Raw genomic sequence first — 15,917 nt, 5'->3', positions numbered from 1 at the left:
GTTACCTTTCCTTGGAAAAAGTAGTGTGGCTGATTGGAACCCTTCCTTGTCAGTGGATTTACTAGCAGTGCTCCTTCAGGGAGCTGCATTATCACCTGAAGCCCTTATGTTAAGCAGCAAATTTTGCCTTGCTTTTTGATTGGTAACAACAGACCCTCAGAACAAAGTTGAAAGGTCTCAGACTTTGTTTCATTGTATTGATTAATGCAACTAAATAAATATCTAGGGAGAGGAAACTTTAAAGGAGAGTTGGTCAGAGGGATTTTGCCTGAATTTGCTATATCTTTTTTAACCAGAGATTGACCTTGGTATGGTAAAACCGATTTGTGAAGAGCCTTTGAGCTTCTAATGATTTCATGGAAAGTTTTGTAATTGCAATAGGCAATATAATTGAAAGCTTCCAGGGAAGTTTCTTTTCTGTGATCATCTCCAAAGCTGACCTAAAATTAAATAGCTAATGCTACTTTGATTTTGGTCTGTTTCTGCATGCAGGATTCATTCAGATGCTTAATTCTGCTCACAATGGAAGACATCTCCTGTGCACAGTATCTGCTGCTGCTAACAGTGCTTTATTTTGTTTGATCACCATAGGAAAAAAAGTAGATTTTTTTCTACACACTTTGTTTGTACTTTTTTTTCCTTGCCCAAATGCCAGCAATCCAGTCAGACATGACATTAGTTCTAGTCCCATCCTCTCTTTCTTGTGAGGGAGGGGATGTACCATGTTTGTCATATTTAGCAGGGATTTTTGCTGCCAACTCATGTCAGATTTCCAGTGACAGTACCAGCCCTGCACAATCAGTGAGCTTACAGGTGGTCATTGGTGCCTCTCCTTAAACATTGCTAATTTTCTGCAGCTTGAAACATCACAGTCAGCACCTGCTCTATAAAAATCTCACAAGTCTGTGTTATTTTAAAAAGACTTGGCAGTACATGCTGGACCACATCAGTTGGGGTTTGGACAGCGGAGATCCCAGTCCCTCAGTGTTCTTCCATGTATTTGGCTGTCCCAGTAAATGCCTTCATCTGTTCAACTGGTTCTGTAGCTGCTGGATGTGTGTGAATGAAAGTATTATTGCTAAGCTGCAGAGAATTTACCCATCTGGCAATGTTTCGTTGTCTTAAATTTGGATGAAGGAAAGTAGAGGAGAGCTAGACGGAAATGGCTTGTAGGCCACCTGAGATGGAAAATGTATGCAAACAAAGAGAAATGGTATTAAAAGCTTAGAAAATTCATGTGAATTAATGAATACAGAGGATGGCATTAAAATATTAGTTGTTCTTTTTTTCTATTCTGAAGATTTTGATATATTTCCATTCCAAACATTTTGTATGCTCATGTAACATATGCTTACTCTGCAGTAAACATATGTACAAAGGAGATATAAGTCTTAAATCTGGGAAATTATTTCAGTGGCTTTCCCTCAAGAAAAAAAAAAGTGTTGTTATTGATGTTTTCCTGCTGTAATTTTTATCTTTTTGGTAGCACTGGATTATCTTGATGTAGCTGTTTTCTGTGGCCCTAACAATGATCCATTTCCCTGGTGATTTTTGATGATTATCTTAGCAGCTGGTTAAACCATGCAGAAGAGGGACAGAACAAATATTATGTCTATAAAAAGCTTGATATTACTTTAATTCCGACAGTAGAATGAAAACAAATGTTACGTACATCAGAATCTTTTTCCTGATGTTTTGAGAAGATGACCCAATGGTAAATAGAATGATTTATTTTGAACAGTGAGTGAACTTGATGAGCTGTTTCAAAACACTCTCTTTGGAAAAAATACGCGTCTTTGTAAGGACAGCGGTTTTGGCAGTTTGGGGAAGTGAAGTTACAAGGATTGGCTCTGTGTACACAAACTAAAGAAAACTTTTGTAAAGTATTCTGTGTTCACTTCACAGTGAGAACTATGACATTTAACTTCTTAGCAGTTTAAAAGTTTTAAGAAAACATAGTTTTATATGGAATGTACAAGTAGAGTGCTAATATTAACAAATCATGGTCATGACAGGACTAAATCCCCACCATGTCTTTCTATTCCAGATAGAAGGATTAAATCAGAATCTAATTTTTGAAAATGTCCTCATCGGTGTTCTTGGCTATATAAACAATATCTTCTCGAACAACTCAGAAATGCTAAATATTCAAAATCTGCAGCAAGCTTCTGCAGCCTGAAAGTCTTTCTCTGAAGTGATTGTAAAGTCAGGGCTGAAGGGGATCCATGATAGCTTGGTCAAGAATGACACTTTTATCTGGCAGTGATGTCTGGTTTGAACCAATCGAAATTGGACACTCCAGAGTCTGTGGTATAACCACAGCTGGTCAGGGGAGAACTCAAGGCAGCAAAGAATGCAGAGTTCCACATTCTTTTATCTCCCAGGATCCAAGTTTGTGCATTATCAAGGACCAGGAACCCTTAGGGTGCCATCTCCTGTGTTCAAGCCGCATATCAGACTTATCAGAGTTTTCTGATGTTATATGTTCAAGAAAAACATCTAAGAGGGAAGCTGGCTCAGTAATTATCTTACCTGTTCTTAATGTCTACAGCTAGAAATTCTCCAGTCTTTATTTTTTATTTTGTTATCTGTTAACTGAATTAATCTCTTATTCCAAAATAAATTCCATTTCCCCTCATATTTTCTTAAAACAACATTTATGAGAAAAATTTTACTTTCTCTTTGGAAATTTTTTCTTATCTGACCAAAGTGATAGGGTGAAAGGAGGAAATCATTCACATCATGAGTTGTGCAGTGGTCTGTCTGTCAAAGTTCTTTGGGAACCCTTTAAAGCTAGTGGCAATTGTGCCTCCCTCCACTCAGGAATCACTAAAGCAGATTTAGAAAACGTGGGCACATTGGAGCATATTTATTCCTATGCCTACTATTTTCCTGTGCAGAAGTGATTTTATGTGCTGGATTTATCCCTACTGTGCAACAAGTTCTTCCACACATTGGGATATTTCTGCTTCATGGGTCTGTTACCCAGCATTTCAATTATACCATTGTTTTTCTAGTTGCCACTAATTCAGCCTGGTAAGGAGCAAACTCTAGAACTCAGGAATTGAATTAATTTCTTTGGATCCTGAGGTTGAGTGCTGTGTTGTCCTTGATAGCAGCTTGTTAAATGTAAATGGAAATGTAAACAATGTGTGGAATGTTTTATGGCACCTGAGTCCTTCTCGGTTTCCCAGAATAATGGGGATGCCTGAAGTTTTCACCTTTTAAATGGGGACCTGAATTTGGGGATCTCCTGAAACCAAAAAGTTTGAAGCCTCTAACAGGCTGAGTTGCTCTGTTTTTTCTCCTGGTTTCTGTTCCAGGAGAAACAGGATCTGATCCCTTGTACTAGAGTATTCATGTGAAGAATATTGGAGTATTTATGTGTTTTGTTCCCTGACTATTCAGGCCCAATCTCTTGTGTGGAGGGGACCAACCCACTCTCCTCAGACCTAATCCCAGAGAAGTATCAAGGATACACGATTTCTTGCAATGCTGATACATATTGTAAAGAACTAGAACTGGTTTTGGTTGAGGTACAAAGCACAGTTTGAAATGCCAAGGTTTTTGGTTAAATTTCAAATGACTTGTGAATAACTCAGTGATTTGAACTACAGAAATAGCTGAAATCAAGACAAATAGGTGTTAATAAAGTGTTCCTTTAAAATGAGTCTTATTTTTACGGTACAATGGAATGGCAGAATAAACTTAGACTGATTTATTTTAAGCAACAATCTTGAGGGGAGGTTGTTTTGTTTTGATTTGATTTTTCATGCAAGGAAGGGTTTGAAATGATTTCTTAGGAAAAATTTCAGCTCACATGGAAATGTTTTGTTAAGTTATGCTGCGCTTGAATTTTTTTTCCTAATCATCGAAAGCTGTGTCAGAATTTTGTAAGAAAATTTCCGGGTATGAATGTTTTTAAAGTAGCTTTCGTAATACTGACTGGTCACAGTTCCTTTAAAAGTAGGCAGAGTCCATGGAGCTATTCCTGTTTCCAAAATAGTTGGCGTTCAAGCATCCAACTTGTACAATTTGATAGAATTAGTGACTGTATGTCAAAATCTTGGGGAGCTTTGTTGAAAATAGGCATATTATAGCTAATTAAAATTTTCCTTTCCACCTCTTAGTTTCACAGATTCGGCATCAAAATATATTTGGAAATCATTAACTTTAGTTTGCCCTTTAACTTGCTTTCTTTTGTCTTGAAAACTCATTCCTTTTACTAAAGCATCTAAATGCCTAGGAGAACAACTGTGACCTTTAAAGTGAAGAAAGATAGATTACTGCACTTAGCTTGTTGTGAATTTATTTTGTTGGTTTTTCTTTTTTTTTTATTTTAAGACCATTCAGAACATCAGTGTAGGTGGGTGGGTTTTTTTCCAACTAAATGTGCACTTAAAACACTTTAGATAATACTGAAATGTACTTAAAGGAAAATTACGTTCTCTACTGTGTCTCTAGTATTTAGATTCTTCCCCAGAACAAATGACATTGTTAGCTTCTCTGAAAACTTGTTTTTCATTTTTAAACATATTCTTCTTTTCGATAAATCATCAAAGGTAGACATTTTAGCAACGTCTTTTCCTTTTGGTTTGTTTGTGATTTGTTTTTTCTTTCCTTACACACACTTACTTCATGCGCTCTTCCAGCCCACATTTTGTTTGTCTTTGGCACTGAGACTCTCTTACATAATTTCTCAAAAATACAACAGTGTTCAGCTATAGTAGTCCAAAAGGCTACAGCCTGCATTTTTGCAGAGGTTTGGGATGATCACAGTAGAATGGTGTATTGTTTCTGATAGGGCCTGTTTTCTGAGGTTTCTTGAATGCCTGTTTCTCTGCCCTTGGCCTCTTCTCAAGTTTCTAATAAACAGGGCTCAACAAGGGAGTGGGTGACACAACTTTAGCTTGTGCCACTTCTCAAACACAGCACTTCAGTTTCTTTGAGGAGATGAGCTTTAGGAAAAGAACGCTCTGTGTGTACCACAGCTGCCATCCTTTGTTAGTTTCTGTTTACATGGTCAGTAATTGGTATTGTATATTTTTATGTAATAAGTTAGCATTAACCTAAAATAAGCTCAGTACAGTTAATTCCAGAAGCATTCACACTAGAGTAAATGAGAAATGGTTCCTTGTAGGTCAGTGCATCTGCTGCACTCTATGTGAGGGGAGAACCCAGCCCACTAGAACAAGATGCAAACTTATTTTAGAGCACTGATTTTGAACTAAAGGATATTCAGCCTTGCAGCTGGATTTTAGGTAAAGTGCATGAAAGATTCAGCTCCTAAATAGTTAACTTCTACTGTTTGGAGTAGATATCAGCTCTCTCTGGGTGCAAATAACTATGAGACACGCCACTGAATGTGCACAGTTGCAATATGATCTTGAGTTTTGAAGCATAACTCTCTGTTTGTGACTTGTCCTTGTCCTCTGTCAGTCTCTTCTGAGTATGCATGTTAAGGTGTATGTTTGCTTACCTGTATAGATACAAGGCTTTAGGAGTAGATACATATCTTTGATTTTCCCTAGCAGTAGGAGCTCACTTTTTCTGTTGGCTTGGAGCTATACAGCGTTGCCTGTGCTGTACACTTCTGTGGCTTGAAGTGTGAAAACACTGAAGTCAGGTGAAGTTTGTATCAGGAGGTGTGTCTGTGGTTGTATTGGTACCAGCAGTTTGGTTGCTGAGCAAGGATGGAGTGGGCCTGCAGTCATGTGTTGTCCTGTCTGGATCAAGTCCATCTCCTGCCTAATTTCCTTTGACAGGGGCCTGGGCTACAGGCACATGGAGAACAATCAAGGAGTAAGTTATGGTAATATCTAGGAAGCAAAATGCCACCTGCACACCTGAATGTCCCTAAAGTAGCAAACATCCCCAAAGAGGCCAGAGGAGGCACGCCTTGTGTAGTCCCTACTGAACACCTTTGCTCCTGTGGCACTGCATGGTCTCACTGCTGCATTTAGATTGTTGTCCCCTCTCCACCTAACTATAGAATGGGACTCCAGAGAGAGGACACACAACATTCTCTTCTTCACCTGCCACTCCTGCCTGGGATCCTGCGTTGATTACACTCCAGGCAGATTTAGAGCCTGCCTTTTAAAATGTAGCCAAAACAATTGTAGCAGGTATTCACTAACAGACTGTTAGTCCAAGCTCTGGTGCACAGAATCTACTCTAAAATGGCATTTGGTTCCCTACTGCACGTGTAGTAATGCTTTAACAAGTAATAGATTACAGAATGAAGTTTCTGCTGTCTCCCCTGGGAGTCAACTAGGCAAACAATGATTAGGAAATCTTAGCTGATAATTGTTTAAATGTTTTGTTTCTTAATTTCATTTTTTTCCTTGGGCAAATTTTTATTAACCTAAATAGTTCCTTTCATTCCTCAGCGCTTGTGTTTCTCAAGTTTTTGTAAACCACTACCAAGTCTTCCTTTCCCACAGGCATTGCTTATCCTAACTGTTGACTGAAAATCAATCCCCCCATCTAATGACTCTGTCACTGTTCTTTGAACTCTTTCCATTTTACATTATCCATCTGGCAGCAAAACATCCAAAACTGCACGCAGGCTGCAGATGTGGTGGCTCTGTAGCTGCTGAGGCAGGGATCTGTTACAAACCATTGTACGTCAGGATTTAGCTGTTTCTGGGATCAGGACTTGGAAAGCAGAGTCATTTGTCTCTAGTTTCTCTGCCCAGAACACCTGGGGGTAACGAGAGACTTGTAACATAAACCTACTGAAGTTGTGTTGTTTTTCTTAACCCTGTACCCTGTTAATTTTTGTTTTTATACACCTATAAACACATTTCAAACTCTCATTCTCAAAAATATAAGGCTTTCCAAACCTGGGATCCGACTGCTCTCCCCAGTCTGCTGTCAACAAGTAAAAGTCAGCAGGCTTCTAGGCCAGGCCAGCTGGGATATGTGACAAGGATCCCCTGCTCTGGTTCCCTGCCCTGCCTCTGCTCTGTCCTGGATTCTGTCGGGGTCAAAATCGAATTGTGATGTGTGACTATCATACTATCTTCAACTGAAAGAAGAAGATGTGACTGCACACATGGAAATTGAATTTCAGCAAAAGTATTTTAGTTTTCATTTGTGATATCACAAGTTCACAAAATGTTTTTTCCTTCTTTTCAATTTAACAGGTTATCACTGCTAGCTTATCGCCGTTCTTCTTTGTCATGACTGCCAATGTACTAACAATTTCTTGGTAAGTGCCTACATGAGCTTTTTGTTTAACAGTAAAGATGAATTTTCACACAGTGCTTCATGTGGAAATATTTTTAAATGTCAAGTTCTATTGCTGTCAGTGTTATTTTGCATGTAAGGAGAACCAGGTGTGCAATGATGGATGCAGTACAGTAATAGAAAAGTGGTTTTTCTACCTCTCTGGGAGAACATGGACATTTTAGACATTAAGCCTCACCACAATTCACTCAGCACATTTTACAGTGAGGCAAATGGATCCAATAGACAAATAAATGACCCATTCAAAGTCATGCTGCAATTTAGTGGTGGAACTGGAAGTGAAACACAGGAGTCAAGGTTTGCTGACAGTATCTTTTTAACCAAGAGAGTGAATTCAAGTTTCCCTAACACACTGCACACTGTGAATGCATAAAATTAAACTGGAGAAAAATAGTGATGATAAACTTTTTCCAGAGCTGTATCTGGATTTTGTAATGTGTGGCCACGCAGTACAAATCACCTAACCTGAATTTTTTAGGTAGTAATATAAAGAATTGGGGTGCAAGCTTCTTTGGTCCAAGGCAGTGTTTTTGGTCTGTGTTTGTGTAGCACACAGTCAAAGGAGCATGGCTGGTGCTCCTAAATGCTTCTGCCGTGCAAATAACTTCTCAATATGGGGTTAGGCTTGTGTCTCTGAGGACAGATTTGTTAATGGAAATAAAAATCTACTTACTTTTGAAAAGCTCTAAGCTTCTTTCTTTCTACTTGATTCATGATTCATTCAGTTTGATTGCCATCCTAAAGATTCAGCTCTGCACTGAATGGAATTAGCATATCCTTTCTTCAGGTGTGATAAGAACCTTATAGAAAGGAGAATCTCCAGTTCAGACTGGCCCCATTTACTTATGTGTTGATATGGATTCCTATCTGTATTTTAGGCACATGTAGTCTCAAATGCTAAAGTAAGTTGTGCTTTTTTTTAACTCTAGGAAATACACGCTGCCTGTGCATGTCAGAGACTTAACCAATGTCAAAGCAACTACAAAACACTCCTAGTCTAGGCCATTCACTATGTTTTGCATGTGTTTGTGCAGGTCTGTCACCTGTGTGCTAGAGGCAGGCTTTGATTATACATCTGTATTCATTGACATCTGCACTAAAAATTCATGTGTACCTTTATTAATGTGCACCTTTGTTAATGTGAGCACACAGACCCATGTAGTTGCACACATGCCACCTGCCCTATATGGACTGAAACTTCTATAAATGATGAACACATCTGTATGTTTACAAGAAAATTTGCTTTAGCCCTTGGGCCACTGTTACATTTTGATTGTCATAATTAAAAAAGAAAACTATTTCTTTTATTTATATATTTTAAAAATTTTAATTCTGTTAGTGCTTGTGCATTGGCAGTGCCTTGACTTAGCAGCAAAGCTCTGGAAATAGTTTGTTGGATGATAGCAGCTGCAGAGTACTCATGAGAACATTAATCACTGAGGATTTTAGTGCTGCTCCAGTGTGGTCATGGACAATATCATATGTTAATTTTTGAGCTATGGGCAAGTGCAGTTATCTGTCACCCCACTATAAACAGAACCTGGAGGGTTTGCCACAAGGGAAAATGAAGGTAAAATCAAGGGCTGGCATTTAGCTGTGAGTTTTGCTCTGCTTCATCTTGAAGATATAACAATGGTTTCCATTTGCCTAGTAATTTGGACTGCATGGGCATGTGGATCCCAAGATTTCAAGTCCTTCAGAAAGGGATTCTTCTTCTCTGATGTAAGACATATGATATTAAAGAACAGCTCTGGTACAGGCATCTTTGTACAGAACAAGGCTGGGCAGTTTATTATCTTTTGTACATAATTGCCAGTCTCATTTTTGAAATGGTATGTCAGAGACAGATTTATTTTTTAATCTCTGTTAAAAATTTAGAAAACAACACAACTACTGAAACAGGAAAAATATTTCTAAGGTCTTTTTTTATGTAGTGTTTTGGAATTTTTTTCCTTTAGGATAAAGGGTTTATTATCTAACCATAGATTCTAAAGGAGTTAATGCATAGGGTGTGTTTATAACTGGAGCTGAAATAAGACATGGGGGTTAACCCTCTCCAGAAAAAAAGCACTCAGATGTTGTTACCAACTGCAGGTGGCCAGACTCAGTGGTTTAGACCCTTTTTGAAAAGCTTGCAGCCCTTGCAGCCTTTTGCTCCTTGTTGGTAATTGCACACCAAAGCTATTCTGTCTTCCCAGTGGACCTTCACAGACTGTCTGTAGCACCTACTTTCCAGGGCTGTTTACTGTGGAATTGTAAGATATTGTGCTGTTGTTATACAATATTTTTTTCCTCTCAGGAACAAGGGCAATTATGTGTTTTTTAAAACAGCTCACCAAAGCTAAGATTTAAACGAATGTAATGCTATTAGACCAAAGAGCCTTCAGCTTTACATGCTTTTTTTTTTTTTTTTCCAAAGGAAAAAAAAGTACTCTTAGAAATGAACTTAACAGAAGTTTGTTTTGTTTGTAAAGTTCAGTAAGGAGCTTTTCTGTTTCATAAGCTAATTAAGCCATGGGGCTAAGATGAAAGGTCAGTACACTTAGCTTTGCACTGTTCTAAAAGGAGAGAAGAGTCGGCATCTTACCATATTCTTGTCAGCAGTGAGAGATAACAGAGGAGACTTGGGGATTATTAACTATTGCATGCATTGAGTGGGTTGATAGCATATTTAAGGGAAGGCTTTTGTAAAACCATTCATCCTGACTTGGAGCCCTGCTCCTAGGCTGACTCTTGGGGAGCAGCCTTAATGCCATGGCTGTGCTGAGAGCAGCACAGGAAAGGAGTGCTTGGGCACGGGTGCCTTTTTGGCTGGGGCAGCTCCTTTAACCTCACCAAGAGAGACAAACAGGAATTTCTACTGGCCTTACTGTCCCAATGGGATCACCCCAGCACACAAAGGTTTTCCCAGATTTCACCTTGTCCACAAAACCTAGGCTTTACATCTCTTCCTGATGTTGTCAACTGGCAAGTTTTCAGGACAGAATACAAACAGAAATTGCAAGAGGGAATCAATAGGCTAATAATGTTCAAACTCTCTTGCCTCCTTTTTCTATTCTTGCTAGTGTAGGGGTGTGCATCTATTGTTGTAACTAGGGGCAACCTTCTCCATTTAGATTCCTGTCTGTGCATTTTTACTGAATAGCACGAGCCCGAAAACACAGGAAAGGTAATTTCTGATGAGATCATTTAAATATTTTGGGTTTCAGCATTTTCTTAGCAAGACAAATGAAAAAATCACCTGGATTACTGTCTCTAGGTTGGAATGTGTTTAGATAAAATAATACCTTTTTGTATCAAGTAGAAGGACTTGCATGATGCTAAATTTGTGATATACTTTGTTTACAGCCTTGTGGTCGGTGGAGTTGGAGAAGCATTGCTTGTTTACACTGAAAGGACAGGCACATAAAGAGGAACCAGATCTCACCAGTTGGAACAGAGCTGACTTGCAGCCTAGAGACACTATCATGAAAAAAGTGGCAGCAGGAATGAAGAAGTGCAACCAAACACGAGGAAAGGGATCTATTGTTGTTTTTTTTTTAATTAAGAAAAGAACCTATGCTATTAATAGTGCTGGTAAGGGAGCAGCATAGTTGGCAGAGATGGTAAGGAGCCTTTGCCTCAAAGCACAAGACCGACTATATCAGATTGATGTGGTAAAGAAAAAACTGCACTGTATCATGCTGACGGCTCTGTGTGAGCACCACTCAGTAGCAGCTTCTTACACAGGGAGCTAAACTCAGGAAAAGCAGCATTCCCCACTGGATGCCCCAGTGGCTTTTTTTTTGTTTGAAGCAGACAGCAGGTCATACCAAACAATGTATAAATTCAGGATCTGGAAGGATGAATTTGGCCTCCAACTGTTCTGTAAGCAGCGAGCTGCCACACACAGGTCTCTGGTCATGTTGTCTGAACTGGCACAGGGACTGAGGCCAAAGGGCTTGTGGAGATAATCCCCTTCTGGAACCGTGGCAGTTTGACAGCCTTTCAGAAAGGGAAAATCAGCAATAAATCTCAATATCTGTAGTGATTGCTCTTTGTGAATTTTTTTCTCTCCCATTTGCTGAGATTTCTCTTGAACTCTGCCAATTTTTGTCAGCTGGAGGGGGTGGAGGGACACGTACTGTTCCCAGCAGTGGTTTGTCTCTTAAATTATTGCAAGAGGAAACAAAGAACATGAACCTTGAATGAATGTCATAAAGAGTGTAAGGAAATTAATCTCAAGTGTATTTAAAGTAATTTCACTTCTGGTTTCTTAATGGTTGTTAGAAATTAGTCTTGATATATTAGAGCCTGCAATCTATGTGAAAGTAATATTAAATGATGAGTTTATATTGTGGGAAAGGTCTACATGGTAAAAAGCACTTGATAACAAATCTTCAATATGGAAAGAGTCTCGTCTCACTTGTTAGATATGTAAAGTGTAGTCCTTTAATCTAAGCTGACCAAATTTCCTTCATGGTCAATGGAAAGAGGGTTGCCCTCACAGAGATGATCCTTCTTGAATCGATCGCTATGTTAGGAAGTGCATATTTCTCTGTAGATAGAAACTGGGTAACTAGTCTAGGCAAGACACATGATTTCTACAAGCCTACAGTTACCAGAGGCTTCAATCTAACAAATTCAACCAGATGGGCTTGAAAATATGGCTACATTTTAATTTCAAATAAAACACCATAGGTTTACAAAGAAGGTAAATTTTACAAATGTTTGCAGTCAGTTTCTATGACTGGCGAATTTTAAAAAGAGATTAGTTGGTTTTCAGAAAAAAAAAATTACTGCAAAGAGAAGCTTAAAAGGTAAGTACTCTGGTCAATATTGTACCTAAGCTGATCTCAGTCTATCACAAAAGATCTCCTCACATGGGCCTGCTGTCTGTGTATGTTGGGTCCCACTCTGTCTTGAGTTTTGTGTGAGCCATTTTTTAGCCAGGTGGTAAAACTCAAGTTTGGGAAGAGAGGGACAAGCATGAAAAAAATAAATGCTTGAATTGAGCACTAGTCCAGAAACCAGCATGAGCCTCATGGGAAGTTGGGCCCGTACACCCAGTGAGCCATGACACAGCCAGCCATGGGTCCTCATGACATTCCAGTCTGTAAATTCACAGGGCGGGGAGTGATGGCTGCAGCATTCTGGCTTTCTCCAGACAATTCTCTCTGCCAGCCAGTTGTGCCAATGCAGTAGGATCCGTGCTGTGCCACCCTTCTGCTGACTTTGAAGTGAACAGTGACCCTGGGAGACCTCATGGAAGAGTCCCTGCGTGACTGCCGAGGTTTTGCAATCGTAGCTGGAACCCTTGCTGTGGGAAAAGCTCATCTTGTACCTCTCTTCTTGCATAACTTTCAAGGGTAGGCTACAGTCTGGTTTTTTTCTTCCTCTATCTTGCCTGTGCTGTTCATAGCAATGTGCAGAACACCCATTTGCTTTCTTGCTGGTAGTCTCAGTAGAAAGGCAGAGGCCAAACCAGCAGCCAGGGTTGCAATAGCACTTTGATCAGAGGGCAGCTTGGCATGGCTGCAGGAAGCCTATTTGGCTGCAACAGGCATTTCTGGGGGAATTCTGGGCCTGCAGATACTGCATTAGAATCCTGCACAGTAAGGCAGCTGCCTCTTTATTTAACTCACGCATGTTAAACAACACTGAACTGTTTAACTTCTGCTTGCACTTTTTGTGTCTTGCATTTCTGAGACTCTGCTTGAGGTAAGTAAAAAGCACAGGTTTAAACTGATTGCTATATAAGCAAATCAAAGAACCACAGTTAGCAGGGGAGTTGGGCTCCTCTGTCAAACACGACCCCTGCAGAGCAGCATGAAGCTCATAAGTCTTGCTGAAAACTCAGATTAGGGTGGAAATAGAGCTCAGTGGCCTTCAAAATCCATCTTTGCATATTTGGACTTGTCTTAAGGTGTTGAAGGCATGGCTTGGTGTCCTTCTTGCTCAGGCAGGGGGGCCAGCAGGGCCAGGTTCCAGTGTGGCATCTGCCTTTGGGAGAGTCCTGTGAGCCAAGGGCTGATTCAGGGCTGCTTAGAGGGGGCTGTCAAAGGGTCAGCCTGTGGTGGGGCAAGCAGTGGTGGGGAGAGAGCCCTTGGGGGACTTCTGGCTGTTGGAACAAGTGGTGCCTTTCTCAACACATGTGTGCTGGATTGGGGATGACAGCCAGGAATTGGTGACCTGCAGCAGTTGCAAAGCCCCAAGATGGCATCTCAGCTGCCAGAGCAGAGCAGGTCATACAAACCTAAAGGTCAGCTCTGGGAGGGCACCAAGAAGACCCTGGCTCTCCACCACTGCCCTTGGGAAGGTCTGTGTTCCCACCAGTGGCACCCAAGGCAGCAGAGACACAGAGCTGGTTGGGCTCCCTGGTCCTCACAGCCCTGGGTGAGCAGGCAGTGGCAGCAGAGGAGAAGTGTGGGCAGGGCAGGCACTACTGGCTGCTTGCAGAGGCTGGGCACTGGAGGGGATGGGGTAGAGCAAACCTGGTGATTTCCTGAGAAAGCAGTGCCCTGGTCTTTCATTCAGCTCTCCACAGAAGGAGGGATGCTGCATAATAAAGAACGCACTTCAGGGTTGTTAAAGTGATCTTCAAAGCAGGAAACCTCAGAAGCTCAAGCTTAAAATGGCTCTTGCAGGACTCATGAAAGTTATGTTAAGTAATTTGAAGCAGGAACATGCAAGGTTGGACCATTTCTATCTAATTGACCTTTTCTGAGTCAGTCAAAAATGTAAAGTGCCAAACACACAGCTTTGAGGAAGGAGGAGCTCCTTTAGGTTGCAGAGAAGCAATGACACCAATTAATGCCTGCATGCAAAGTGCTGGGTCTGTAGATCAGCTGATACAAAACACTCCACATTGATTGCTGTCCAGCATTTAAGGAATTCACTGTTCTTGGGTTGTCAACACGTGAGACTACAGAGAAAAAATGGAATGTGCTGGTCTTTCTAAAAGGCAGTTGGAGGCTGTCCCATCATGCCCTTTTCACATCTACTGGTTTTGATCAAATCACTGACAGAGATGGTCCTGAATCCTGTCATATCTTTTTGGTCCTACCTTGCTTACACCTATTTTCCAAATGTCTTTTTTAAATGTCTTTTTTTTCCTTACAAAGTAATTGGGACAAGGCTTTCATTATCCACTGCAGTGGCATGACTCATGCATGTGGCTGGCCTTCATCACAGAGAGCATCTGCTTAAAGCCAAGTGCCATCAAAAGAAGACTTGAAGAGTAAAGCTGCTGGATATGGACTACAAGTGGATTACAAAAATGCAGGCCACAGGGATTCTGTTTTGAAACAATCTTCTGGATCTGGTGGTTGTAACATAGCTTCCAGCAGAAAATGTTATTAAATTAATTAAATGAACCTGATACTTAACACTGAAGTGAATCTTTTATTGCTTATTGCTATGTTGTGTTGGCAGAGAATTTATGCCAGCCTTTCAAAAGAAGCTGAAAATTTGAAGAGCAAGTAATCTTAGCAAAAAGCAATAGGAAAACTTTAAAAATTCTTTTTAAAGAAGCTCTGTACCTGTTAATATATTTGGTAAGGGATAGAATTCTGATTTACCATTACTCTTTGTAACACCTGTATCTGAGTTGGTGGATGAGTATATATATATATATATACACACACATATGTTCCTTTCCCACCCTCAAACAAGATCTAAAGAATTCAAGAAATGTGATGTCAACATAGCATATGCTTTGAAAACGATGCTTTATTAAGTATTGTAAAAAAGTTAGTTGCTAGGAGCTCTACTGAGTGCTGAGGAAAGGTTTTCTCAATCTCCTGTAAGCTAAAGGAGATGATGGGTTGAAGAAAACTCCATGGCCAATTTGCCTTGCCCAGAGCTGAATGAACAGCTTTCAAACAGCTCATCTGCTGCTGTGAACCCGGCAACAGGCTCGGTGTGAAACTTTAATCCTGTTCCAGAGGATAGACACATTTGGTTTGAAAAGAAGGCGTGGGTGAGGGGAAGGAGATTGGGGACAGGACTAAAACAAATTGAGGCTGGTATACTTTTGTACAAGGAGATAAAATGGGATGAGATTTGCTTCTGAAAATGTGTTTCTTATTCATAGGTTTGGGGGGTGAGGGCTGGGGCTTTTCTTTGTGGGCTTGTTGTTTTGCTTTTTTAAAATTAGGGTGTATTATAAATACATGTCTGTTTAGTCCCAAAAAGGAATTAGAGGAGCCTATGAAGTTTGTGTAACTATTTCCATATTATTTGCCTGGTTTGGGAAGCTTAACCATTTTTTTAACTAAAGTGTCCTTGTGTAAGCCTTGATTTCTTCTGGGAAATAGACTGGTTCTTGTAATAATGCTGGGGAAAAAGTTGTGCTCTCTTCTTGATCACCAAGATGGGGAATCTTCAGTATCTGTGATGGGACGGAGTCACACTACTCTCCTACCTTTTAATTATTGCCTTGGCTTCCACAGTAGGTGGGAGTAGCCAGCCAGCATGTTAAGTTCCTGATTTGGTGGTATGCAAAACCCCTTTGAAAGCCGCACTGGGAGCATGATTAGTAAATTTTGTCATTTGTTTTGTCATTAAGATTTACAAACATATAGCCCAGGACTTGTTCAGCTGTGAACTTGCTGCCCCTATAGAGAAGGCTGTAATAGAAGAATATTGTGACATGGGTGTGTCTCTCCCTGTGCCCCTGCCAGGCA

General features: G+C 40.3%; 1 protein-coding gene across 4 annotated transcripts in view; it reads left to right on the top strand.

Moving 5' to 3' along the window:
- The window catches only part of TMEM241 (transmembrane protein 241), a 54,864-nt gene extending 43,587 nt beyond the window's left edge, over window positions 1–11,277 (top strand). For all 4 annotated transcript variants that reach the window (XM_063167507.1, XM_063167491.1, XM_063167500.1 and 1 more), the window contains 2 exons: window positions 7,149–7,213; window positions 10,600–11,277. In XM_063167507.1, coding sequence (XP_063023577.1) covers window positions 7,149–7,213; window positions 10,600–10,660 — 126 coding nt within the window. In that variant the 3' untranslated portion in view covers window positions 10,661–11,277. The remainder of the gene's footprint in view (window positions 1–7,148; window positions 7,214–10,599) is intronic.
- Window positions 11,278–15,917: the final 4,640 nt, after the last annotated feature.

The sequence above is a fragment of the Melospiza melodia genome, chromosome 1 (assembly GCF_035770615.1).
Source record: "Melospiza melodia melodia isolate bMelMel2 chromosome 1, bMelMel2.pri, whole genome shotgun sequence".
NCBI lineage: Eukaryota > Metazoa > Chordata > Aves > Passeriformes > Passerellidae > Melospiza > Melospiza melodia.
This window is presented reverse-complemented; position numbering and strand designations above follow the sequence as displayed.